Genomic DNA, 25,539 nt, shown 5'->3' with positions numbered 1-25,539 from the left:
TGGTGGGTCCCCAATTTCTTGTCCATGGATGGCGCCCAATTTTGAGTGTGAGGTGAGTGCATGATTTTGAGTGCCAGGTGAAACTCCTTGCTCCTCTTGTTGAATGGCAGGATCCACCTGCAGGCTGAAATGGTACAGTCCAGCAAGAGGTGCAACACAAGCATTCAGACTTTATTTCCCATATGTTAGGTAATTATAGTGTGCTCAGAAAGCTGTATTCAGTTCAGAAAAAATGATGTATCAGATGCTCTTAATTATTTTATGAGTTTTTGTATCACCTTTGCTTGGGGGGGGGGAGAAAAGAATCTAGGACTGTTCACACATTATGTTGTATGCACATGCGGTATTTGTAGACTTTATATTAAATATTTTATTTATTTATTACAGATACAGGTGAGGAAAATGGGCTAGACTTTGGGCAGGTACTACGCTGGTTACACATAAGGATATGGCCCTAGATTACAACATGCATTATTCAAAAGAAAAAGAAAAGTAATCAAATGACTGAAAAAAAACACAATAATCTTCAATACAAAAGCTATCATATTTGCCATTATAAAAATTTAAATTTATCTAAGCACTCAATATTGTTTAACTAAAATTATCTAGCCAATCATAAAAAGGCTTCCAATATTTTCTTACTCTACCTAAATCTCTCTCTTTCATTCTTTCTGTTAAAACTTCCATTTCTGCTATTTCATAAATTTTGTCTATTAAATTTTCTCTAGTTGGCATGTCTGTAGATTTCCAATTTTGCGCAAACAATATTCTCGCCACTGTAACAATATGTACAGTAAGGTATTTTCTATATTGGTCTTTAATTTCTGATGTCACATTTAGGAGGAATATTTCTGGTTTGAATGGTAATACACAATTCAATATCTCTTGCAAGAATTTATGTATCATTTTCCAGTATTTCTTTGCTTTTTCACATGTCCACCACATATGATAAAAGGTTCCTTCAACCTCTTTACATTTCCAGCACTTATTTGATGACCCAGAATACATTTTTGCTAATTTCTCTGGAGTTAAATACCATCTATAAAACATTTTATATGAATTCTCTTTAAAAGACAGTGCTTTAGTTATCTTAATATTTATATTCCAAATTTGTTTCCAGTCGTCCATCGATATATCCAAAATTTTTTGCCCAGCACACCATTGCATCTTTAACTATTTCATCCTCCATTCTTATCTCCAGGAGAAAATTGTACATTTTTTTTATAGATTTCCTCTCATCAATGAAAAATATTTTATCAAAACTTATATCTTCTTCATAAAAAACTATTTTTTGGTCTTCTCATAATCTTGTTCTTATTTGCATTTCATTCCACCAGTTCAATTTTTATTCCTTTCTCTTCTAACTCAAACTTACTTAAGATCTCTCCTTTAATATATGATTTATTTTGGTCTTTTTTAATTCAGTTCGGATTAATTGCTATTTCAAGCGGTTTTATCCATCTGGGTAATTTAGAGTATTTCTTGTATTTTTTCTGTTCCCATATCCAAATTAAAGATCTTAAAATGTGTTGTCTAAAATATCCATGCTGTTTGACTTTATCATAAAACAGGAATGCGTGCCAGCCTATTTTTAAATCATGTGCTTCTAAAATTAAAATTTTGGAATTTGGTATGAGTCCTGAATCTTTTATCCAGTTGAGGGCTGCCGCTTGATAATATAATTCCCAGTCTGGTAATCCAACTCCTGCTCTTTTTTTATCCTCTTGAAGTAATTTCCGTCTTATTCTCGGTTTTTTACCTTGCCAGACGAATTTTGTAATAATTTTATTCATTTCTTTAAAAAAAGTTGTCTTCAGAATAATCGGAATAGTCTGGAATAAAAACATTAATTTTGGTAATATTTTCATTTTCAATAGAGCTGTTCTTCCCATTAGGGATAATTGCAGTTTATTATATTTCTCCAAATCTTTTTTATTTCTTTCATTAATTTAATATAGTTGTCTTCCATTAATGTACTTGTCTTTTTGGTAATTATAATTCCTAGATATTTTACTTTGTTATTTGTAGTCCACATTCTTTTAATTGTTCTATAATAATAATAATAATAATAACTTTATTTTTACCCCGCCTTTCTCCCCGAAGGGACTCAAGGCGGCTTACAACAGGTTAAAACAGATTAAAAACATAATTTAAAAACAGATAAAAGCATATTAACACATATCATAAAAACAGTAGTCAGATAAAAAGTAGTAAAAAGGTAAAAAGAGCATAGAGCAGCAAGTCATAAAAGAATCAGGCCTGTAAAAAATTAAAAGATGTTGAAAAGATGTTAAAAAGGCCGAGAACTCAGAAGTCTTGTTTAAACAGAAGGGTCTTCAGGCCTCGCCAAAAAGTCTCAAGAGAGGGAGCCATTCTTAAGTCAAGGGGAAGGGAATTCCATAGCGTTGGTGCCACTACTGAGAAGGTCCTATTTCTAGCCGCCGCCCCATGTACCTCCCTAGGCGGCGGCACTTGTAAAAAGGCCTTCTCTGATGACCTAAGAGGATGAGCCAGATTGTACGGGAGTAGGCGATCTCTAAGATACCCTGGCCCAGAGCAGTATAGGGCTTTAAAGGTCAATACCAGCACCTTGAATTGGGCCCGGAAACGAATGGGCAGCCAATGTAGCCGCTGGAGAAGCGGACTGACAGAGTCAAACCGTCTACCTCCAGTAGCCACATGGGCCGCCGCATTCTGCACTAATTGCAGTTTCTGAACCGTCTTCAAGGGCAGCCCCACATAGAGCGCGTTACAATAATCTAACCTTGTTGTCACCGTGGCATGGATCACTGTGGCCAGGTCTGCACGATCCAAGTACAGCTGCAGCTGGCACACCAGCCGAAGCTGAGCGAAGGCCCCCCTAGCCACAGCCGCCACCTGGGAATCCAGGAGCAGCTGCGAGTCCAGGAGGACCCCCCAAGCTGCGAACCTGCTCCTTCAGGGGGAGTGCAACCCCATTCAGCACAAGCCGATAGTCCAGCACCTGCATCGAGGATTTCCGAACCAGGAGAGCCTCTGTCTTATCCGGATTTAATTTCCGCTTGTTAGCCCCCATCCAGATCCTCACTGCCTCCAGACAGCGCTCCAGACCCTCAACCGCCACCCTGGAGTCTGGAGGAAAGGAGAGATAGAGCTGGGTGTCATTGGCATATTGATGGCACCCCACTCCAAAGCCCCGGATGACCTCTCCCAGCGGTTTCATGTAGATGTTATCATTGTCTTTTATATTTTTAAGTATCATTTTGGTCTTCTGGTAATTTATTTTTAAACCTACCACTTCCCCATATCCTTTTAAGTCTTCTATCAAAAATCCTATGGAGTTAAGTGGATCTTCCAAAATAAATACCAATCACCTGCAAACGCTTGTAATTTATATTCTTCACTTTTAATTTTAAGCGGTTTCATCCTGTTATCGTCTCTTATTACATTATTCAACATTTCTAGTGTCAAAATAAACAACAGTAGTGAAAGTGGACAACCTTGTCTTACTCCTTGTTGAATGTTGATCTTTCCTTGATCTCTCTCGTCAATTCTCCATTTACTCTTATCTTTGCTTTTTGATGTGAATATATTCCTTGTATCATCTTAATAAATTTTGGACCAAAATGTATTCTTGAAAACAGTTAATCATAAAGTTCCAGTGTAAATTGTCAAAGGCTTTCTGGGTGTCTAAAAACACTAGGGCTAATTTCTTATCTGGATGCGCTTCAAAAAATTCCAATATGTTTATTATAGTTCTCACATTGTTTTTCAATTGTCTAAAAAAAAAAAAACCAGTTTGATCTTTAATTATTTGATTTAATATATTTTTTAATCTTGTAGCTAAAATTGAAGCAAAAATTTTATAATCTGTATTTAAAAGCGAAATAGGTCTATAGTCTATATATAGCAAGGACAAACAGGCCTTGCTGAGGGAGAGTCAGCATGGCTTCTGTAAGGGTAAGTCTTGCCTCACGAACCTTATAGAATTCTTTGAAAAGGTCAACAGGCATGTGGATGTGGGAGAACCCGTGGACATTATATATCTGGACTTTCAGAAGGCGTTTGGCACGGTCCCCACCAAAGGCTACTGAAAAATCTCCACAGTCAGGGAATTAGAGGACAGGTCCTCTCGTGGATTGAGAACTGGTTGGAGGCCAGGAAGCAGAGAGTGGGTGTCAATGGGCAATTTTCACAATGGAGAGAGGTGAAAAGCGGTGTGCCCCAAGGATCTGTCCTGGGACCGGTGCTTTTCAACCTCTTCATAAATGACCTGGAGACAGGGTTGAGCAGTGAAGTGGCTAAGTTTGCAGACGACACCAAACTTTTCCTCGTGGTAAAGACCAGAAGTGATTGTGAGGAGCTCCAGAAGGATCTCTCCAGACTGGCAGAATGGGCAGCAAAATGGCAGATGCGCTTCAATGTCAGTAAGTGTAAAGTCATGCACATTGGGGCAAAAAATCAAAACTTTAGATATAGGCTGATGGGTTCTGAGCTGTCTGTGATAGATCAGGAGAGAGATCTTGGGGTGGTGGTGGACAGGTCGATGAAAGTATCGACCCAACGTGCGGCGGCAGTAAAGAACGCCAATTCTATGCTTGGGATCATTAGGAAGGGTATTGAGAACAAAACGGCTAGTATTATAATGCCATTGTACAAATCGATGGTAAGGCCACACCTGGAGTATTGTGTCCAGTTCTGGTCGCCGCATCTCAAAAAAGACATAGTGGAAATGGAAAAGGTGCAAAAGAGAGCGACTAAGATGATTACGGGGCTGGGGCACCTTCCTTATGAGGAAAGGCTACGGCGTTTGGGCCTCTTCAGCCTAGAAAAGAGACGCCTGAGGGGGGACATGATTGAGACATACAAAATTATGCAGGGGATGGACAGAGTGGATAGGGAGATGCTCTTTACACTCTCACATAATACCAGAACCTGGGGACATCCACTAAAATTGAGTGTTGGGCGGGTTAGGACAGACAAAAGAAAATATTTCTTTACTCAGCGTGTGGTCGGTCTGTGGAACTCCTTGCCACAGGATGTGGTGCTGGCGTCTAGCCTAGATGCCTTTAAAAGGGGATTGGACAAGTTTCTGGAGGAAAAATCCATTATGGGGTACAAGCCATGATGTGTATGCACAACCTCCTGATTTTAGAAATGGGTTATGTCAGAATGCCAGATGCAAGGGAGGGCACCAGGATGAGGTCTCTTGTTATCTGGTGTGCTCTCTGGGGCATTTGGTGGGCCGCTGTGCGATACAGGAAGCTGGACTAGATGGGCCTATGGCCTGATCCAGTGGGGCTGTTCTTATGTTCTTATAGTTTTTAAATTCTTTTTCATCTGTGTCTGATTTATGTATCAAAGTAATTGTTCCTGCCTTCCATGAGATTGGTATTTCTCTAGTCTCCATATATCATCAATCACTTTTTTGAAAGGCAACAATAATATGTCTTCAAATTTCTTATAATATTTGGCTGGTAATCTATCAGGGCCTGGCATTTTTTGGAGTTTTTGCCTTTTGATCGCTTCTGTTATATCATTTATAGTAATTGTATTTTCTAATAGATTCTTTTGATCAGCTGAAATTTTAATGCTATTATTTTTCTTTAGATATTCTGTTTGTTTCTGGTGTTCTATATTTTTTCTCCCATAAAATTCTCCCACCTGATAAAATTGTTCAATTGTTTTCTTTACTTCTAATTCTGTTTTCTCTTTTCCAGTCAAATCTTTCAATGTCTTAATATAGTTTCTGTGTCTTTCTTTTTTCAGCTTATAAGCTCACCCTGGTTTGTTTGCATTTTCAAAAAAATTTTGTTTTGCCATTTTCAATTTCTTCTCCATCTCTTGCATTTGCATTATTTTAATTTCATGTTGTAGCTTCTTAATCTTTTGTTGAATTCTTTGATTTGTAGGTTCTTTCTGTAATTCCATTTCACCTTTCTCTAATCTTTGTTTAAGATCTTTAATTTTCTTCTCTTGTTCAATTCTTTGTTTTGCTGCATTTCTTATTGCTAATCCTTGGGAAAATGTTTTACTCGTATCCCATACAATTTGTGTTTTAATTTCTGGATGAAAATTGGTCTTAAAAAAAATTCCATTTCTGTTTTTCCAAAAAGGGTCTGGGTAGGGTTCCTCCTCTTTTTACAGATCTTTTGTTAAATTTTCTGTCCCATTTAGCTTGAAAAACTGTATTAAAATCTCCAAATAAAAAAAGATCCCTGTCTTCTCCCATTATTAATTTTTCATATAATATGTAAAATTTATCTTGTTGTGTGTTTGGTGCATAAATATTGACAATTAATGCTTTCCTTTTTTCAACTCGAATCTCTACAATCAGAATTCTCCAATCTTCCGATTGCCACTTCAATGCAGGTTCCAATTTGGGGTTAACATATGTAACCCCCCCTTTTCTTTTGGTGTGAGGCTGAGGCAAAAAATAAAGTTCCCATTTTTCTATTATTGAGAAATCTAACATCATTTTTTCTAATATGTGTTTCTTGAATACAGATTACATCTGCTTTGGTTTGGTATAATTGATGGAATATTGTTCTGCGCTTGTGAGGAGAATTCAGTCCATTAATATTTACAGACAAAAAATTTCACTTGTTGTTCATCCATTTTCACTTAGAAATTTTTTTGTCTTTCTTGATATTTTCCTTTTCTCTGTCTTGTTTGTATTTTCCTTCTTCCTCCCACTGCTGCTGCTGCTGCTTCTTCTTCTTCTTCTTCTTCTTCTTCTTCTTCTTCTTCTTCTTCTTCTTCTTCTTCTTGATTGTCTTCTATATCTTGATCCATCTTTCTTTTTTTTTCTTTCTCCATTCTGTTCTTTTTGAGTTTGATCCGAAGATTCTTCTTCTTCTTTAGAGGATGTACTCTCTTTCTCTGAGAGTTCCCTGTTTTGTTCTCCCAGGCTTTCTCCACATTTTCATCAAAATTGTTGAGCTTTCATCATTGAATTTATATTAAATCTCTCTTTATAAACAAACAGAAGGCCTTCCGGAATTTGCCAACAATATTTCACACTATTTCTTCTTAGTATTGCAGCAAATACTGCAATACTACTGCAATACTACTGCAATAATTTGCAATAATTGCAATATTGCAATTTTGCAATATTGCAATTAATATTGCAATTAATATTGCAATTAATATTGCAATAATAATTGCAATATTGCAATAATATTGCAATAATTCTGCAATAAATACTGCAATACTACTGGCTCCAGCTCTGTTCCGAGATACAGATAGCAGCTGACACGGGCAACATCAAGGGGATGTATGATGGTATCAAGCAGGCCCTAGGTCCAACACAGAAGAAAATTGCCCCTTTGAAGTCTGCCACAGGCGAGGTCATCCAGGATCGGACGCAGCAGATGGAACGCTGGGTGCAGCAGTACTCTGAGCTATATTCCAGAGAAAATGTAGTCACCGAAGAAGCGCTGAACAACATTGAGTGCCTGCCTGTGCTGGAGGAGCTTGACAGTGAACCAACCCTAGAAGAACTTCACGTGGCCCTGGACTCCCTTGCCTTTGGCAAGGCACCTGGAAAAGACAGCATCCCTGCTGACGTCCTAAAGTGCTGCAAAGAGATCATCGTCACTGAGCTGCATGAAATCCTCTGTCTCTACTGGAGAGAAGATGGAGTACCTCAAGACATGAGGGATGCAAACATCATCACGCTGTACAAGAACAAAGGCGACAGCGGTGACTGCAATAACTACCGTGGCATCTCTCTCCTTAGCGTTGTAGGAAAGTTGTTTGCCCGAGTTGCACTAAAGAGGCTCCAGGTACTTGCAGAGAGCGTTTATCCAGAATCACAGTGCGGATTCTGAGCCAACAGGTCCACCACTGATATGGTATTCTCCCTTAGACAACTGCAGGAGAAATGCAGGGAACAGCGACAGCCACTCTTTATAGCCTTCATAGATCTCACGAAGGCCTTCAACCTGGTCAGCAGAGATGGCCTCTTTAAGATTCTCCCCAAGATCGGATGTCCACCCAGGCTCCTCAGCATCATCAGATCCTTCCACAAGGACATGAAGGGCACTGTTGTCTTCGATGGCTCCACATCAGTCCCCTTTGACATCCGAAGGGGCGTGAAGCAGGGCTGTGTTCTTGCACCAACCTTGTTTGGGATTTTCTTCGCTGTCCTGCTGAAGCATGCCTTTGGAACCGCAACAGAAGGCATCTATCTCCGGACCAGATCAGACGGAAAGCTCTTCAACCTCTCCAGACTGAGAGCAAAGTCCAAAGTCCAGCTGAAATGTCTGCGTGACTTCCTCTTTGCCAACGATGCAGCTGTCACTACCTACTCTGCCAAAGATCTCCAGCAGCTCATGGATCGTTTTAGCAAGGCCTGCCAAGATTTTGGACTGACAATCAGCCTGAAGAAAACACAGGTCATGGTTCAGGATGTGGACTCACCTCCCTGCATTACAATCTCTGCGCATGAACTGGAGGTTGTCCATGACTTTATGTACCTTGGCTCAATGATCTCTGACACTCTTTCTCTCGATACCGAACTAAACAAACGCATCGGTAAAGCAGCTACCACGTTTTCCAGACTCACAAAGAGAGTCTGGTCCAACAAGAAGCTGACGGAACATACCAAGATCCAGGTCTACAGAGCTTGCGTCCTGAGTACACTTCTGTACTGCAGCGAGTCATGGACTCTTCGCTCACAACAGGAGAGGAAACTGAACGCTTTCCACATGCGCTGCCTCCGACGCATTCTCGGCATCACCTGGCAGGACAAAGTTCCAAACAACACAGTCCTGGAACGTGCTGGAATCCCTAGCATGTATGCACTGCTGAAACAGAGATGCCTGCGTTGGCTCGGTCATGTCGTGAGAATGGATGATGGCCGGATCCCAAAGGATCTCTATGGAGAACTCGTGCAAGGAAAGCGCCCTACAGGTAGACCAAAGCTGCGATACAAGGACATCTGCAAGAGGGATCTGAAGGCCTTAGGATGGACCTCAACAAGTGGGAAACCCTGGCCTCTGAGTGGCCCGCTTGGAGGCAGGCTGTGCAGCATGGCCTTTCCCAGTTTGAAGAGACACTTGGCCAACAGTCTGAGGCTAAGAGGCAAAGAAGGAAGGCCCATAGCCAGGGAGACAGACCAGGGACAGACTGCACTTGCTCCCATTGTGGAAGGGATTGTCACTCCCGAATTGGCCTTTTCAGCCCCACTAGATGATGTTCCAAAACCATCTTTCAGAGCGCGATACCATAGTCTCTTGAGACTGAAGGTTGCCAACAACATTGCAGCAAAATTTCTATAAGGTGTTCTTTTTTGGTGAACTTTCCAGGGAACTTCTCTCAAATCTCTCACTTGCTCTCCCTCCACTACTCTTTGTTTTCCCTCCAATCTTTTTAATATATTATCCCTTGAAGTTCTTTTCGTAAACTTTATCACTATCTCTCTTGGCTTATTATTCAATCTTGCTTATCTAGAATGGACTCTGTATGCAGTATCTATTATCTTTTTAATCTGATTCTCCTCCAGTTCCAACTCCATTGTCAACCATTCTTCTGTTCGACTTCTGGTTTCTGAAGATTTTTCTTTAAGGTTCTGTATTCTGATAATAAATGCTGATTTTTCCATCTCGTGTCTCATTACAGAAGTCTCTAGTTCTTTGTTTTCCTTTTGCATTTGATCCATTCTCTTTTCCATCTCCTCCATACTTGTATTTGTTTTCTTCATATCTCTCTTTAAATTCTTGACATCCTGTTTATTTTTTGTAATCTGATCCTGCATACTTGTCAGGGAGGAGTTTATTTGCTTCATTTGTTCAGAGAGTTTGCCTATCTCTTCTTTCATATCATTTCTAAAATCTTTCAACAGAACCAGTAATGAAGTCTGGCTTTCCCTCCTGTGCTCCATTGCTGCATATGTAGCAATTTGTGATCCAACTAATGGTGATATCTTAGGTGTAGTTTTACTAACTTCCTTTTTTGATGTCATTCTTTCCTTTTTACTATTCTTCTCTTTCTTAATAAAAAAGAGGTTCTTTTAATCCATTTAGTCCCTTAAAATGACAATCTTAGTATCTAAAAACACATCAATTCAAAAACCACAATAGTCACAATTCAATGACCACAAACACTTATAGACACAAAAATTACATTAATCTAGCAATTAAAAAATCTATCAAGTCTGATTTTCTTACTTCACCTTCTTATGCTAATCCCCAAGTTTTATATCCAAAAAGGATATCACCTTCTTATAAGGCTAATCCCTACATTTAATATCCAAAAAATGTGGATCAATAATCCAATTCAAATCAATACCAGTAGCAATTCAAATCAATGTGTCTTTAAAAGCTCTGTCTCAGGTCTCTAGCTATAACAACAAAAATGAATTGTTCCAGCAGTTAAAAAATCCACTAAGTCATATTTTCATGCTTCACCTTCTTATAAGGCTAATCCCCAAGTTTTATAATCCGAGTCGTTCAAGTTTTATATCCAAAAAGGGTGGATCAGAAGTCCAATTCAAGTCAATAACACTGTCAAATCATATCTCTTTAAATACTCAGTCCTGAATCCAGCTTCAAGCCTCTTGCAACGACAGGCCTAAATCCAGTTCAAAGCCTTTTGCAACGAAAACAAAAGTAGAATTATTTCAACTGTTAAAAGTTTGTTGTTTATTCCTTTTCCATGCAGTACATTACAACAGGGTGATCTTTTATCTTTCCTTATTTATTTAGTCTTGTCCAGTGCCTTTTTTGTGTAAAAAAAAAAAAAAGTGCAGGAACTCACAACTTGTTAATCTTTTATTCATTCATTCATTCATTCATTCATTTTTAAACCATTTTTTATCGGAGAAATAAGTAATAAGATACAACTAGACATAGTCAACAACTACACACACACACACACACACACACACACACACACACACACACATCCATCCATCCCATGTGAGGCAGGCTTTGGGACTGAACTTTGAGGAGTTTTGCAGCCTCAACAGGCCCCCCTTTTGGCAACTGGCAACCAACCTTTATATTTTGCAGCCATGGAGCACCTCCCCACCTGAAAATTTTTTTATTCCTCATAGGGATTTGAACTCCTAGCTTCTGGCTCCATAGTCCAGCACTTTAGCAATTGAGCCATAGGAACTCTTAGGCTCAAAGTGTTTGGAACTAATACTTGAGGTGCTGATGGCCACCAGCTGGGCTCAAGACCTTATATATTAGTTCTGAACACTTTAACTATAGGCTTTCCTATAGCCCAATGGAGAGAGTGCTGGGCTGTGGAGCACAAGGTTGGAGGTTCGAATCCCTCCCTAGCCAGCAGTGTGGGGCGGGGCGGCGCAGGCAGGGAAAAAAGGTAGGGGCAGGGAGGAGGGGAAAAAAAGGTGGCGGAATGCTGTTCCGGTGCGTTCCATTACAAAAAAAGCCCTGGTCTTATCTTTTGTCTTTTCTTCCAATCACCCTTATTACAAAAAGAAAAAATTGCTCTAGCAGGGGCTTCTTTACATCCGAGCTCACTGCTTTCCCCTCTGGGTGGCTGCCAGCGTAAATAATCTTAAAATTATCTTTCCCTCCTTCCAACCTCTTGATTGCAATTCTTTTATAGCCTTTTAATGAACTGATTTCTCACGGTTTAAAATCTTTGTTCGCTCTCATGTTGTATCTAGTGGGCCATGGGGGGGGGGAGTCACCAGCTATCCGAATCTCTCCAAGATGGTGACTGGGATGCGATGTGATCCAGCATAGAGCAAAATCGGGATATCTCTGAAACTACCGTCTCTAGATAGTCCCAATTCACGCTCTCAGCCTTCGTTCCTTCTTCTTGGCAACAAAGAGTTCCTCATTATTGAGGTCCTCTGGAAAACACATCTATTTAGCAGTTTCCCCGGGAGTCCTCCCAGGTTCCCTGCTACTGCACTGAGTGTTAACTCCGCCTCTCCGGTATTGGTAGACTTTACATGCATTCATGTACATGCATTGAAAAGTCAACACTTGAACTGGACCCTTCAAGTATTTAGCATACAGATCACATGTATAGCTGTACACCCATTAAACATAATGTCTGAATAACTCTGAGCATGTACAGATCTATTTTTGTGATGTAATCTACAAACTGTGTGCATGTTGAATACAACTTGTAATTAGGGCATCTGCCTTTAGTGGTAATTGAGTACCTGGTGCTCTGGACTTTCCAGAGTTGGGGCTTTATCAGAATACAAGATGGATATCCACAATATGACAGTAATCCCTACATCATTTTATTTCTGGATATTGATGGACATATGTTAGTGTCTGTCCCTTGGCTAATCAATTGTTGCTGTGCATGTCCTTTAAGACACTGGAGCCCTGGATTCCTCTCTTGGCTGCCAGATTGCATCTTGGCTGCCAGATTGCCAAAGACAAGACTCTGGGGACAGCTGGGAATTGAAAGTGTGAAGCTTGTCACTGTCTCCTGAAGAGATTGTGTGACTTCATTAATGCCAGGCTTTCTTCTCGTAGGGGCTTCTGCAAGAAAAAAAAAGCTGTAATTATTTTTCCAACTGTTGATATTTTATGTTTTCAGGGCGATTTGAAGAAAGTGTGATTGAAGAGAGAAGACAGTGTGCAGAAGATTTGCTTCAGTTTTCTGCCAACATCCCAGCTCTCTATAACAGCAAACAGCTTGAAGATTTCTTTAAGGTTAATACTTCTGAGCCACTCCATGTCTCTTAAATGATCCGACTTGGCAGAAAGAGCAAAACCCTTCTTAATGATGCCGCAGCTCTTTGTGAGGCAGTGTAAATAGCTTTGGACAAGCTATTCAGTGCCTTCAGAGAAGCCTGGTTTGCTCCTTGTTCAGGGAAGAGTTATTAGAATGTGGCTGGGACCACCAATTTCCTTGCCTCAGTTCCCCAACTGTGAAATGAGGTTACTAATGATCGATCTCCCAAGATTGTTCAGATGCCAAATTAAAAGGCCTGTAGTTCCACACAAAGGCTGAATCTGTAATTATGCGGTTCCCAGACGTGTGTGGCCTCTGGGAACCAAGTGCCTCGGGAACTAAGTGCCAGGTAAGGCACGAGAGTTTAGCATCTGGGCGAGTTCAGCAGCAGGGCGAGGAGGCTAGGGCCCCATATACTGCCCTTCCTCTTCGCTTGAGAAGAGGGCTGCTATCCAGTGTAGGGTTTTTAAAAGGACCCCTAAATAAAACAACAACAAAAAAGCTATGCAGTCAGACAGCCAGCAGCAGGGTGGGGGCTATCCAGTGTTCTGCATCGAGTGCCACATGTATGACTATATGCCTCTGGGGCATAAGTCATGGGTGTGTCCTCGGTGCAAGGAGCTCCAGGGTCTCAGGGAACGCGTCCGCTCCCTTGAAGCCTTGGTGGCCGACCTGGAGAAGCGCAGGCAGGCAGAGGAGGACCGTGGGGAGACTTCCGGGGACGATCAGGCTTCGTCCCAACCTCAGGCGTGCAGCTCCTCAGCTGCCCGGGTGGGAAGTCTCGGGACTGGAGGACGTCATCCTGGAGAGGAGGGAAACAATCCCCCAGGGGGGACCCCTTCTCCAGGGGATGGGCCCATATCCGAACGCACTCGGGATACTCCTCGGTGGGAGGGGGGTCGGGGGCTTCTTTTAGTGGGGGATTCGATTATTAGAAACATAGAGAGGAGGGTTTGCGACGGATGTGAGGACCGCATGGTGACTTGCCTGCCTGGTGCGAAGGTTGCAGACATCACTTCTCGTCTAGACAGGCTAGTAGACAATGCTGGGGGAGAGGTAGCGGCTGTGGTGCATGTCGGCACCAACGACGTGGGCAAGTGTAGCTGGGAGGTCCTGGAGGCCAAATTTAGGCTTTTAGGCAGGAAGCTGAAAGCCAGGACCTCAAAGGTAGCGTTCTCTGAAGTGCTACCTGTTCCACGCGCAGGGCCAGCTAGGCAGGCGGAGATCAGGGGTATCAATGCGTGGATGAGACAGTGGTGTAGGGAGGAGGGGTTTAGATTCGTTAGGCACTGGGGAATTTTTTGGGACAAGCGGAGCCTGTACAAGAGGGACGGGCTCCACTTGAACCAGAATGGAACCAGACTGTTGGCGCATAACATTAAAAAGGTGGCAGAGCAGCTTTTAAACTGATCCCTGGGGGAAGGCCGACAGGAGCTAAGGGGCATCCGGTTTGGGACTCTTCATCCCTATGGGATGAGGTTGGGGAGGTTAGAGAACAACAAGACAAAGGCAGAGTAGGAGAAGAAATTGGGAAAGGTAGCGTGATGGGATGTGATAGACGGTTTGGCACATTGAGAGGATGTGGGGACAAAGGAGCGAATAAGCAGCGCATCCTGGAGCATTCCGTGTACAAATGCTTTTATGCGAATGCCCGAAGTCTACGAGCAAAGGTGGGAGAACTGGAATGTCTGGTGACAAGGGAAAATATTGACATAGTGGGCATAACGGAAACCAGGTGGAATGCGGAGAATCAGTGGGATACCGCAATCCCGGGCTATAAACTCTACAGTAGGGACAGGCAGGGGCGTGTTGGAGGTGGGGTGGCCGTTTATGTTAAGGAAGGGATAGAATCCAGCAAAGTAGAGATTGAAGGTGGGTCCGACTCCATGGTAGAATCTCTGTGGGTTAAATTACCAGGCTTGTGCAGCGATGTAATACTGGGGGTGTGCTATCGTCCTCCAGACCAGAAATCGGATGGGGACCTTGAAATGAGGAAACAGATCAGGGAGGTGACAAGGAGGGACAGGGTTGTAATCATGGGGGACTTCAATTATCCTCATATTGACTGGGTCAACTTGTGTTCTGGTCACGATAAGGAAACCAGATTTCTTGATGTGCTAAATGACTGTGCCTTAGAGCAGCTAGTCACGGAGCCCACCAGAGGACAGGTGACTGGATTTAATATTGTGCGGTACACAGGACCTGGTTAGAGATGTAAACATTACTGAGCCATTGGGGAACAGTGATCATGCTGCAATCCGTTTTGACGTGCACGTTGGGGGAAGAATACCAGGCAAATCTCTAACAAAAACCCTTGACTTCCAATGGGCGGACTTCCCTCAAATGAGGAGGCTGGTTAGAAGGAGGTTGAAAGGGAGGGTAAAAAGAGTCCAATCTCTCCAGAGTGCATGGAGGCTGCTTAAAACAACAGTAATAGAGGCCCAGCAGAGGTGTATACCGCAAAGTAAGAAGGGTTCCACTAAATCCAGGAGGGTGCCAGCATGGCTAACCAGCCAGGTTAGAGAGGCTGTGAAGGGCAAGGAAGCTTCCTTCCGTAAATGGAAGTCTTGCCCTAATGAGGAGAATAAAAGGGAACATAAACTGTGGCAAAAGAAATGTAAGAAGGTGATACGGGAGGCCAAGCGAGACTATGAGGAACGAATGGCCAGCAACGTTAAGAGGAATAATAAAAGCTTCTTCAAATATGTTAGAAGCAGGAAACCCGCCAGAGAAGCGGTTGGCCCTCTGGATGGTGAGGGAGGGAAAGGGGAGATAAAGGGAGACTTAGAGATGGCAGAGAAATTAAATTAGTTCTTTGCATCTGTCTTCATGGCAGAAGACCTCGGGCAGATACCGCTGCCCGAACGGCCCCTCCTGACCGAGGAGTTAAGTCAGATAGAGGTTAAAAGAGAAGATGTTTCAGACCTCATTGATAAATTAAAGATCAATAAGTCACCGGGCCCTGATGGCATCCACCCAAGAGTTATTAAGGAATTGAAGAATGAAGTTGCAAATCTCTTGACTAAGGTATGCAACTTGTCCCTCCAAAAGGCCATGGTGCCAGAAGATTGGAGGATAGCAAATGTCACACCTATTTTTAAAAAGGGAAAGAGGGGGGACCCGGGAAACTGTAGGCCGGTCAGCCTAACATCCATACCGGGTAAGATGGTGGAATGCCTCATCAAAGATAGGATCTCAAAACACATAGACGAACAGGCCTTGCTGAGGGAGAGTCAGCATGGCTTCTGTAAGGGTAAGTCTTGCCTCACAAACCTTTTAGAATTCTTTGAAAAGGTCAACAGGCATGTGGTTGCAGGAGAACCCATGGACATTATATATCTGGACTTTCAGAAGGCGTTTGACATGGTCCCTCACCAAAGGCTACTGAAAAAACTCCACAGTCAGGGAATTAGAGGACAGGTCCTCTCATGGACTGAGAACTGGTTGGAGGCCACGAAGCAGAGAGTGGGTGTCAATGGGCAATTTTCACAATGGAGAGAGGTGAAAAGCGGTGTACCCCAAGGATCTGTCCTGGGACCGGTGCTTTTCAACCTCTTCATAAATGACCTGGAGACAGGGTTGAGCAGTGAAGTGGCTAAGTTTGCAGACGACACCAAACTTTTCCGAGTGGTAAAGACCAGAAATGATTGTGAGGAGCTCCAGAAGCATCTCTCCAGACTGGCAGAATGGGCAGCAAAATGGCAGATGCGCTTCAATGTCAGTAAGTGTAAAGTCATGCACATTGGGGCAAAAAATCAAAACTTTAGATATAGGCTGATGGGTTCTGAGCTGTCTGTGACAGATCAGGAGAGAGATCTTGGGGTGGTGGTGGACAGGTCGATGAAAGTGTCAACCCAATGTGCGGCAGCAGTGAAGAAGGCCAATTCTATGCTTGGAATCATTAGGAAGGGTATTGAGAACAAAACGGCTAGTATTATAATGCCGTTGTACAAATCGATGGTAAGGCCACACCTGGAGTATTGTGTCCAGTTCTGGTCGCCGCATCTCAAAAAAGACATAGTGGAAATGGAAAAGGTGCAAAAGAGAGCGACTAAGATGATTACAGGGCTGGGGCACCTTCCTTATGAGGAAAGGCTACGGCGTTTGGGCCTCTTCAGCCTAGAAAAGAGACGCCTGAGGGGGGACATGATTGAGACATACAAAATTATGCAGGGGATGGACAGAGTGGATAGGGAGATGCTCTTTACACTCTCACATAATACCAGAACCAGGGGACATCCACTAAAATTGAGTGTTGGGCGGGTTAGGACAGACAAAAGAAAATATTTCTTTACTCAGTGTGTGGTCGGTCTGTGGAACTCCTTGCCACAGGATGTGGTGCTGGCGTCTAGCCTAGACACCTTTAAAAGGGGATTGGACAAGTTTCTGGAGGAAAAATCCATTATGGGGTACAAGCCATGATGTGTATGCGCAACCTCCTGATTTTAGAAATGGGTTATGTCAGAATGCCAGATGCAAGGGAGGGCACCAGGATGAGGTCTCTTGTTATCTGGTGTGCTCCTTGGGGCATTTGGTGGGCCGCTGTGAGATACAGGAAGCTGGACTAGATGGGCCTATGGCCTGATCCAGTGGGGCTGTTCTTATGTTCTTATTTCCCATTCGTAGCCAATCACTTGGGGCAGCAGTTTCCAAACTTACTGCTGCCAAGGCACCCTTCTTTCTAGGCTCTCTGTTGCCACCGTCTTGGGTCTCCTGAGTTGTCTCATGATCCAAGATGGCACCACTGGAAGAGCTGGGAAGAAGAGGCTGCCAGGGTCATCCCATGAGTTTACCAGGCGTCGCAGCACACAGTTTGAAACCACTGACTTAGGGAAAGTTGAACAAATGGCGTGTAATGTGGTATGTCTGGTTAATACTGCAGACTGTTTCCGTGGAACACAAGTCAATGTAAGGTTTTTTAACAGGGAAATACCATGCCAGTATGATGTTATGTCATACAGATCTTTTGAATGGGAATTTATAGCAGCATTTTACAGGTAGCTCTATTTTTACAAGACAATATTAAGTCCCCCACATATGTACCAGTTCCGTTCTGGAAGTCAGAATGTTCATACCTCAAAACTGTGCAATGCTGTTGCCCTGCATGAAAGGACCACAATGTGTCAGCATGGCCACCTGTAACTCAGAAAGCCAGTATATTGCTGTGTATACACTGGTGTTACCGCAGTGTTCCTTGTCACAAACACATTTTGGCTTGTGTGGGAGGACTGCTAATCTAGTCATCAGGCACATCAGCACCCGCCTCTGAGACTCCATCTTATAGATGTATGTACTGCTGGTTGTCATGGACATCTCTGTTCAGAGATCACACCAAATTTCGGTTAACTTGCTAATGCTTATATACATATATTCAGTTTTTCTTCTATGGAGTTCAGGGTGACATACATATCTGCCGATACCAATTCCTTCCTTATGCACAATTATGTTTAAATTGTAGTGTAAGTTCTGGAGAACCAGAACTTTGTTCGGTACTGCAAGGGCTTGCTCACTGTGCTGATCCCCTGGTCAGGGCACTGTAACCTGTCTAAAACACAGTTAGTAAATGGATTCTGAACTGAAACTACTCCTTAGCTCCTTTCCTCCTGTTCCTGGGATCCTGATTCCAAATAACCCCTTTACTATTCTTCCGGGATGTGCTCATTCACCAAGTGTTTGGTGTCTAAATCTTAAATGCAGCGCATATTAAGCGTGGATGACAAGCACCAGTATTTAAACACACATGTGAATCCTTGCTCAGCCACCACGTGCACAATGGATCCTATCCTTGATCTTCCAACCCACCCTGACCTCTTCCTCACCTCCGGCTTACACCAGCATACTAATCTTTCACTGGCTGTCTGAATGCCCCCACCCCTACAAAGCATGTAGTGCACACCCTGTCAGTGTGGCAGCATGTCGCTGTATGGTGGGGAGAGTGCTGTGCTCTGCACACATATCATGTGTGCTTAGACCAGCAAGTTCAACCTTTTTCATCTCACAGCACAATGACAAGGCACTAAAATTGTCAAGGCACACCATCAGGTTTTTGATAATTGACAAGGCACACCATGCTGCCAGTGGGGGGGGGTTACATTCCCCCCCATTGGCTCTACTAATAAGTGACGTTCTCCCAAATTCCTGTGGCACACCTTGGACTACTCACGCACACCAATGTGCCAAGGCATGCTGGTTGAAAAGGGGTGGCTTAGACTGACAAGCAAATCAGGTAGGTGTTTGCCATTGGTAACTGTGACTCTGACTTCTGCTTATACTTCTGCTAGACAAACCAAGATGCACAGCTAGACTAGCGCATCTAGTATAAGAAGGCATATAGTGTTCTATTTGACAAATGAGCTTTGAAGCTGAAGAATATAATGTCTCAGATCATGCTGTCTGCATTTCAGTACTTTGGTTGTTGCTGTTGCGGCTTTTGTTTTAACTGAAAGCTAATTGAGTGCTAATTTATCTCTTTTCAGGATGGAGAGGTACATGATGGGTCTGAATTGATTGGTCCCGCAGAACCTCTGTTGGATTCTCTGACAGATAGTTTATCTATCTGCAGCTCAGAAGGTTGGCTCCACTTCTTCCTTGTTAGTTTCTGCAATCTGTCTCCAACCCTGGTTACTGAGTAGAGTGATGTATGGGATGCTCAAGAAATTAAAAACACATCTTTTATCTTAATCTCCTCTAGATGGCAGCATTAACATTCCAGTTGTAATTTTTTTCCCAGTTCATGCAAGTATGTAGAAGGTGACCAGACATCCTCTTTTTCCAGGACATATCCTCTTTTTTAGCCTTGTGTCCTGGAAAAGAACTTAAATGTCCTCCTTCCCCCTGTGAGCTGGCCCCTGCAGGCAGCGTGTAGCCTTCTTATAATTAATAAATTATATGTAATAAAACATATGTAATATAGTTTTAAATTTAATAATAAGTAATAGTTTAAAATAACCATGTGAAATCAATATACAAGTGTTTTTATCTTTTTTTGCCATGTCCTACATTTTTCTTGGATGTCCTACATTTGAGGGTTCCTTGTCCTTTCTTGCGGTTATGACATCTGGTCACCCTGAGCATGTAGACTTTCCAAGAACTGCAAGTCAGTGTTATCTGTGAGGAGCTCCAAATTCTGTTGTTGTTCCCCAGGATTGGTTTAAGCCTGTTCATGCCAGTACTTATTTAAATTATTTTAGGATTCTCTAAGCTTCTAGGTCTGACATTTTGACACAAAAAAATCTCCATATTGACAGTATCTTTAGTAGTAGCTGAGATGGATCATCCTTTTGAACTCAGTAGTTTGACCCAGTAATCCTGGCATGCCAATGTGGGTATGGTGGTCTGTGGTCTCTGGTTATGAGCATTCCTCCATCCTCTGTAATGGGGGAGATTGCTCTGTGGGTGAATGCACTGCATTGTCTCCTCTTCTATAGAGAAAAACTTGCTTGCCCTTTGCTTTTCCGAGCAAGGATTTTGCTTTTCACACACAAGGATCCTGGATCAGGGCCTAGAAGTCTCTTTGGAATACCTTTGTTGTCAGTCAGAACAGTAGAAAGGCATTATTATTATTATTATTATTATTATTATTATTATTATTATTATTATTATTATTATTATTGTTATTATTGTTATTATTATTATTATTAACAGTATTTATATACCGCTTTTCAACTCAAAGTTCACAAAGCGGTTTACAGAGAAAAATCAAATAACTAAATGGCTCCCTGTCCCAAAAGGGCTCACAATCTAAAAAGATGCAAATGAATACCAGCAGACAGCCACTACAACAGACAGTGCTGGGGTGAGGTGGGCCAGTTACTCTCCCCCTGCTAAAAAAAGAAGCACCCACTTGAAAAAGTGCCTCTTACTCAGTTAGCAGGGGTAACTGCATCTGAGAAACCTTCAGATTTCCTTTGAATGTTTTTCTTTTTTGCTATCTCTCTTTGCAAATCTTAGCAGTTTGACCTTTTTGCTTATAAATGCATTCCCTTGTCACCTATTTCTGTTGATATAGTTAAAGCAAACTGGTAGGGAGATTCCAAGGAGCAGGATATTTTTAAGGCATCAGGGAGTTCCTAAACTGCATATTTACTCAGAAATAAGTGCCAGGGTGTCTATTGGAGCTTATTCCCTAGTACGTTTATATAGGATTACAGCTGATATGACTAAGTGTCCAGCTAAGTGCCCTTCAAACCTTGATTTCTATAAGAACTGCTTGACTGCTTATTGTATCCCCTATCTTACATATAACATACCTGTGATTAAACTTTCATTTCTTTTGCTTTACTTGATTGTTGGTTGTTCTGGACTGTAAAAACTTGCGTTCTCGATATCCTTGTTTTTAAAGCTCGGAAGGATGTCAGTGCCCTGGACGACCTGACACTTAGTCAATCGGAATTTGGAGGTAAGAGTTATTTGGAATGACTCGAGGCAGTGCCTGAGCACTTCTTTACTGCAGGTTTTAATCTCAGCTGTAACTGCATTTGTCATGACTATCTGTGACCCACTGAAATCTTGCATCATATTTTATGTAAGTGGGTTTGTAAGCATGTAAGCAAAACTATTCTTGTAGCTGATAGAAGCTTAAATGGAAAGTGTCTTAACTGCCAATTACTTATGTTCCTAACGGTGCAGTCCAGAAGTGCCCATGGGCTGGCACAAGGGACATGGGCCAGTGAAAAGCACGTTTGGGCCTCCTTGGAAGCAAGCTGCGTCAGTGCATGGGGATGCGCCAGCACACGGAGGGTGTATCCAGCCTCTGGTGGCTTACTCTGTGAGCCTTGTGTCGGGCTGACACAAGACTCTGGGGTAGGCGGGAGGAAGGCGTTTGTGGGCGGGGGTAGGGTGGGTATAAGACAGCCCCGGGGGCAGGCTGGTGGGGAGCAGGAGGCGGGGTGGGATCTGGCAGTTATGCCGGATCCCAACCCCCCATTCCTGGGGAATTTGGAACAGCTTGAAGCCGCTCCGCTCTCCTCAGACTTGCGCCACCTCAGGAGGTGGCGCAAGTCTAAGAAGACCCATAGGGGCCAGCGTGTTTTACCCAGAGGTAAGGGGAAAAGTTTCCCCTTGCCTGTGGCTGAGTCGCTTTGGGCCCCTATCCTGCACTGGATGCAGTGCAAGCCTCTTGGCATGTCTGTTCCAGCACAGCGTTGGACCCTAAATTATAACACTTGGGACTTTGAAGAATCCTTTGTGGAGATGTAGATCTAGGCTGCTCAGGACACCTGCATATTGGGTGGGAAAGAGCAGGATAGCTTTTCTTTTTAATGAACCAGGTAAAGTTTGTAAGTGGAGATGTAACAAGTTTTTATTATGATTATTTAATTAAAAAATTATTATTATTTTAAATATGAAGCTAAGACATGGGATTTCTTGTTGGATGTATAATGTCAAACGTGGGACGCTTGGTAGTGGCTACTTAAAAATATAGATCCTAGGTTTGTTGCTCTGAACTAAAGTAGACCGTTGGCATATATGAGGGTCGCCCAGAAAGTAATGCACCACATTTTTTTTCTTCAACAATTATTTACTGAACACAATGAAACTTACACACAAGAAAGAATGATGTTTCTTCTACACTCCCTATTTTTCCACGTAATCTCCGTCCAGTTCTATGGCCTTCCTCCAGCGAGACACAAGGGCATGTATGCCCTGTCGGTACCACTCCTTGTTCTGGTCACGAAGCCATTTCTGCACTGTGCGAATCACCTCTTCGTCATCCTCAAAATGTCTTCCGCGAATGGCATCCTTTAATGGCCCAAACAAGTGGAAGTCTGAGGGAGCTAGGTCAGGGCTGTAGGGTGGATGGGGTAACACAGTCCAACCCTGTTTAGTGATGTGTTCCGAAGTCTTCAAACTTGTGTGAGGCCGAGCGTTATCATGTTGAATCAAACATTCACCAGGGTTGTTATGGCGCCGAAGTCGCTGGAAGCACTTCTTGAGTTTGGTTAATGTCTTCACATAAGCTTCAGAATTAATGGTGCTGCCTCTTGGCATCATATCAATGAGTATGACGCCCTCACTGTCCCAAAACACAGTGATCATGACCTTACCGGCGGAAGCAGTTGCTTTGAATTTTTTCTTCTGTGGAGATTGAGGATGACGCCATTCCATCGACTGTCGTTTTGTTTTGGGCTCAAAATGGTGAACCCAGGTTTCATCACCTGTCACAATCCTGGACAAGAACGCTTCCCCCTCATCTTCAAAACGTTTCAGCAACTCAGAAGAAATGTTTTTTCTGAGAGATTTGTGGTCCACCGTAAGACAGCGCGGAACCCATCGTGCACACACTTTTGAGTAATCAAGAGCACGGATGATTGCATCCACACTTCCTTTGCTGATTGACAGCTTCAGCGCCAACTGCCTAGTCGTTATGCGTCGGTCCTCGCGAATGAGCATGTCAGCAAGCTGCGTCTTGTCAGGTGTGACAGCCGTGGATGGCCGCCCCGAACGAGGCAAATCTTGGAGCTCTGCCGAACCGCCTTCTAATGGCCTCACCCTCTGTGCCCAGCGACTAACCGTACTTCTGTCGACTGCAGATTCTCCATAAACTGTACACAAACGTTTGTGAATGTTCCCAACAGTTTCTTTCTCCGCAGTGAGAAATTCAGTGACGACACACTGCTTGAAACGTACATCACATACAGACGCCATTTCAAAACACTGCTGCAGCTACGCTATCTGTCTGAAGAAACCAAAAATTTGTGTGCGCACTCCTGAAAATTCAAATAATGTATATCTAAAGTTTCGCATTCGTACCATTACTGTAAGCTGAGAAAAAAAATGTGGTGCATTACTTTCTGGGCGATCCTCGTATATATGGTGCTTTAGATTGTTCATGGTGCTTTCATATGTATATCTCAGTACCCCCTTAAACAACTTTTGCTGGTCCTCTTAACACTCCCCAGCTGGTGGCAACCATTTATTTCCCCACCACCACTAAGCCCTGAGATGACACCACTGCATGACACATTGTTTTGGGCCTTCTGGACAGGCTGGGGGGGGGGCGAGGGCAGCCACTACCAGGAGCACTACCACTGTGAAACAGGTGGTGGAGAAGAAAGGCAAAAGAGGTCAGCTGGTTTCTTCCCCTTTTCACCTCCCTAAGCCCCCTCCCTTGTGAGCTTAAAGTTCTCATGAGAGAGTGTTTGGCTCTGCTCAGCTGGGTATTTCTATTGCTTTGTAAATGAATGCTCAGTGAAGGTTACACATATTGTCTTATTAATTCTTATAACCATTCTGCAAGGAGAAGCCACTGTTATTACTTCCATGCTACCAATGGTTGGCTGAGGTGAAGAAATAATGGCTTGTCAAAGATTATCTAATGTTTTACCAGGGACTGCCTGCAGAGAAGTTCCTCCTCTGTGCTCCATCAAGACCAAACAGGCAGCTGCTAAGGGTGTTCTGAGATATGGTGTTTGGAAGAGGGGGTTGCATCAGGTGATCCACTGGATCCTTTCCAACTCCCTGTTTCTGTGACCCTGCAGGTTTCTCCAGTGACAGTGACCTGCTTTCTTTAACCGTCGATGTGGACTCTTTTGCGGAGTTAGATGATGGAATGGCATCTAATCAGAATTCGCCTAGTAGATCCCTCGGTTTCAGCTTCTCTGCTGAGCCTTCAGCACAAGCCTCTGCCATTTCCGATCATGAATGGAGCAAACCTGATGGGGAGAGGGAGAGCCGGGGTCTATTTACTGGGAGCTTGAGGGCCAAACTTGGAAGACGAGATTACCTGGAGAAGGCAGGGGAGCTGATCAAACTGGCCTTGAAGAAAGAGGAAGAGGAAGACTATGAGGCTGCTTTTGGCTTCTATAGAAAAGGAGTTGATCTGCTCCTGGAAGGAGTTCAAGGTATGACTATTCTTATTTTTGTGGCATTCAGCATTTCTTCTTAATTAGCATAAGCCTTTACTCTGTCACTGTCAGCAGAGATTTATTCAATCATTCTCCCACTTCACCCCCAATATGCAGCAATTGTTATAATTACTACACAATGGTGGAAACTGACTGCCCCCCCTGTAATCAATTTGACAATTATTGGCCAGCAAATGAATGCTGGTGAATTTGACCACCAGCAAATGAATGCTGGTGATTTTGAAGTCAAGCTTCAGACAGACAGTTTAAATGTTGGAAACATGTTTGGGGAGAGTCAGGGAAATGTGTCACTGACCTCACCAGCTGTCAACCAATCCGCATTATGCAAATCCAGATTCTGTATTACCACATTTGCTTGGATCCATATCTAACACATCTGAATTCTAGACCTACACATAACTTGGACCATTGTTTGGTCGTAGCCAAAGAAGGCTAAAAATCAATAAAGGCAAGCACTTTTTCAGATACTAAATTTATTAAGAGTATTTAAGCCACAAGTGGGCTTTGCAAATCTTAGGGCACAATCCTAACCCATTTTCCAGCTCTGACATAAGGACAATGCAGCTGCAAGGTAAGGGAACAAACATTGCCTTACCTTGAGGAGCCCTCCATGACTGCCCCCCAACTGCAGGATGAAGCACTTGCCCCAGTGGCACAGCCTATGCCAGAGCTGGAAAGTTGTTTAGGATTGCATCCTTAGGCACTTAATTCAGTGGAAGGCACTAGAGAGCGCATACTTAAAGGAGAGAGGGAGAGAAGGAAATGAAAAAGAGAGGAGGAGGATAGATATGGATGCCAAGTGTTTTATAGCTACTAGTTCATATCGTGGCAGTGATTTGTCTTTGCAGGGAAAAATCAGCATGATTCAGGCCTAATTATTTATGGATCACAACGGGGAGTTATAGGTCAAGATCCTTGCTAGCAGGTTTAGAGAAATGAGATTTGGCTACCATGATTTAGCTTTTAGAGGGGTGATCTCATTGAGAGATCCAGTAATCTTGCTATAGGATTTAATAAT

The 25,539-nt window shown here is 43.0% G+C and overlaps 1 protein-coding gene across 2 annotated transcripts in view; it reads left to right on the top strand.

Annotated features, from left to right (window-relative positions):
- RPS6KC1 (ribosomal protein S6 kinase C1) overlaps positions 1-25,539 on the top strand; it is a 144,322-nt gene that overhangs the window by 37,115 nt on the left and 81,668 nt on the right. For both annotated transcript variants that reach the window (XM_066619078.1, XM_066619068.1), the window contains exons 4-7: positions 12,517-12,632; positions 19,131-19,224; positions 20,996-21,052; positions 24,135-24,497. In XM_066619078.1, coding sequence (XP_066475175.1) covers positions 12,517-12,632; positions 19,131-19,224; positions 20,996-21,052; positions 24,135-24,497 — 630 coding nt within the window. The remainder of the gene's footprint in view (positions 1-12,516; positions 12,633-19,130; positions 19,225-20,995; positions 21,053-24,134; positions 24,498-25,539) is intronic.

Source organism: Tiliqua scincoides, chromosome 1 (assembly GCF_035046505.1).
Source record: "Tiliqua scincoides isolate rTilSci1 chromosome 1, rTilSci1.hap2, whole genome shotgun sequence".
NCBI classification, from domain to species: Eukaryota; Metazoa; Chordata; class Lepidosauria; order Squamata; family Scincidae; genus Tiliqua; species Tiliqua scincoides.
Note: the sequence above shows the minus strand (reverse complement) of the source record. Positions and strands in the feature narration are given on the sequence as shown.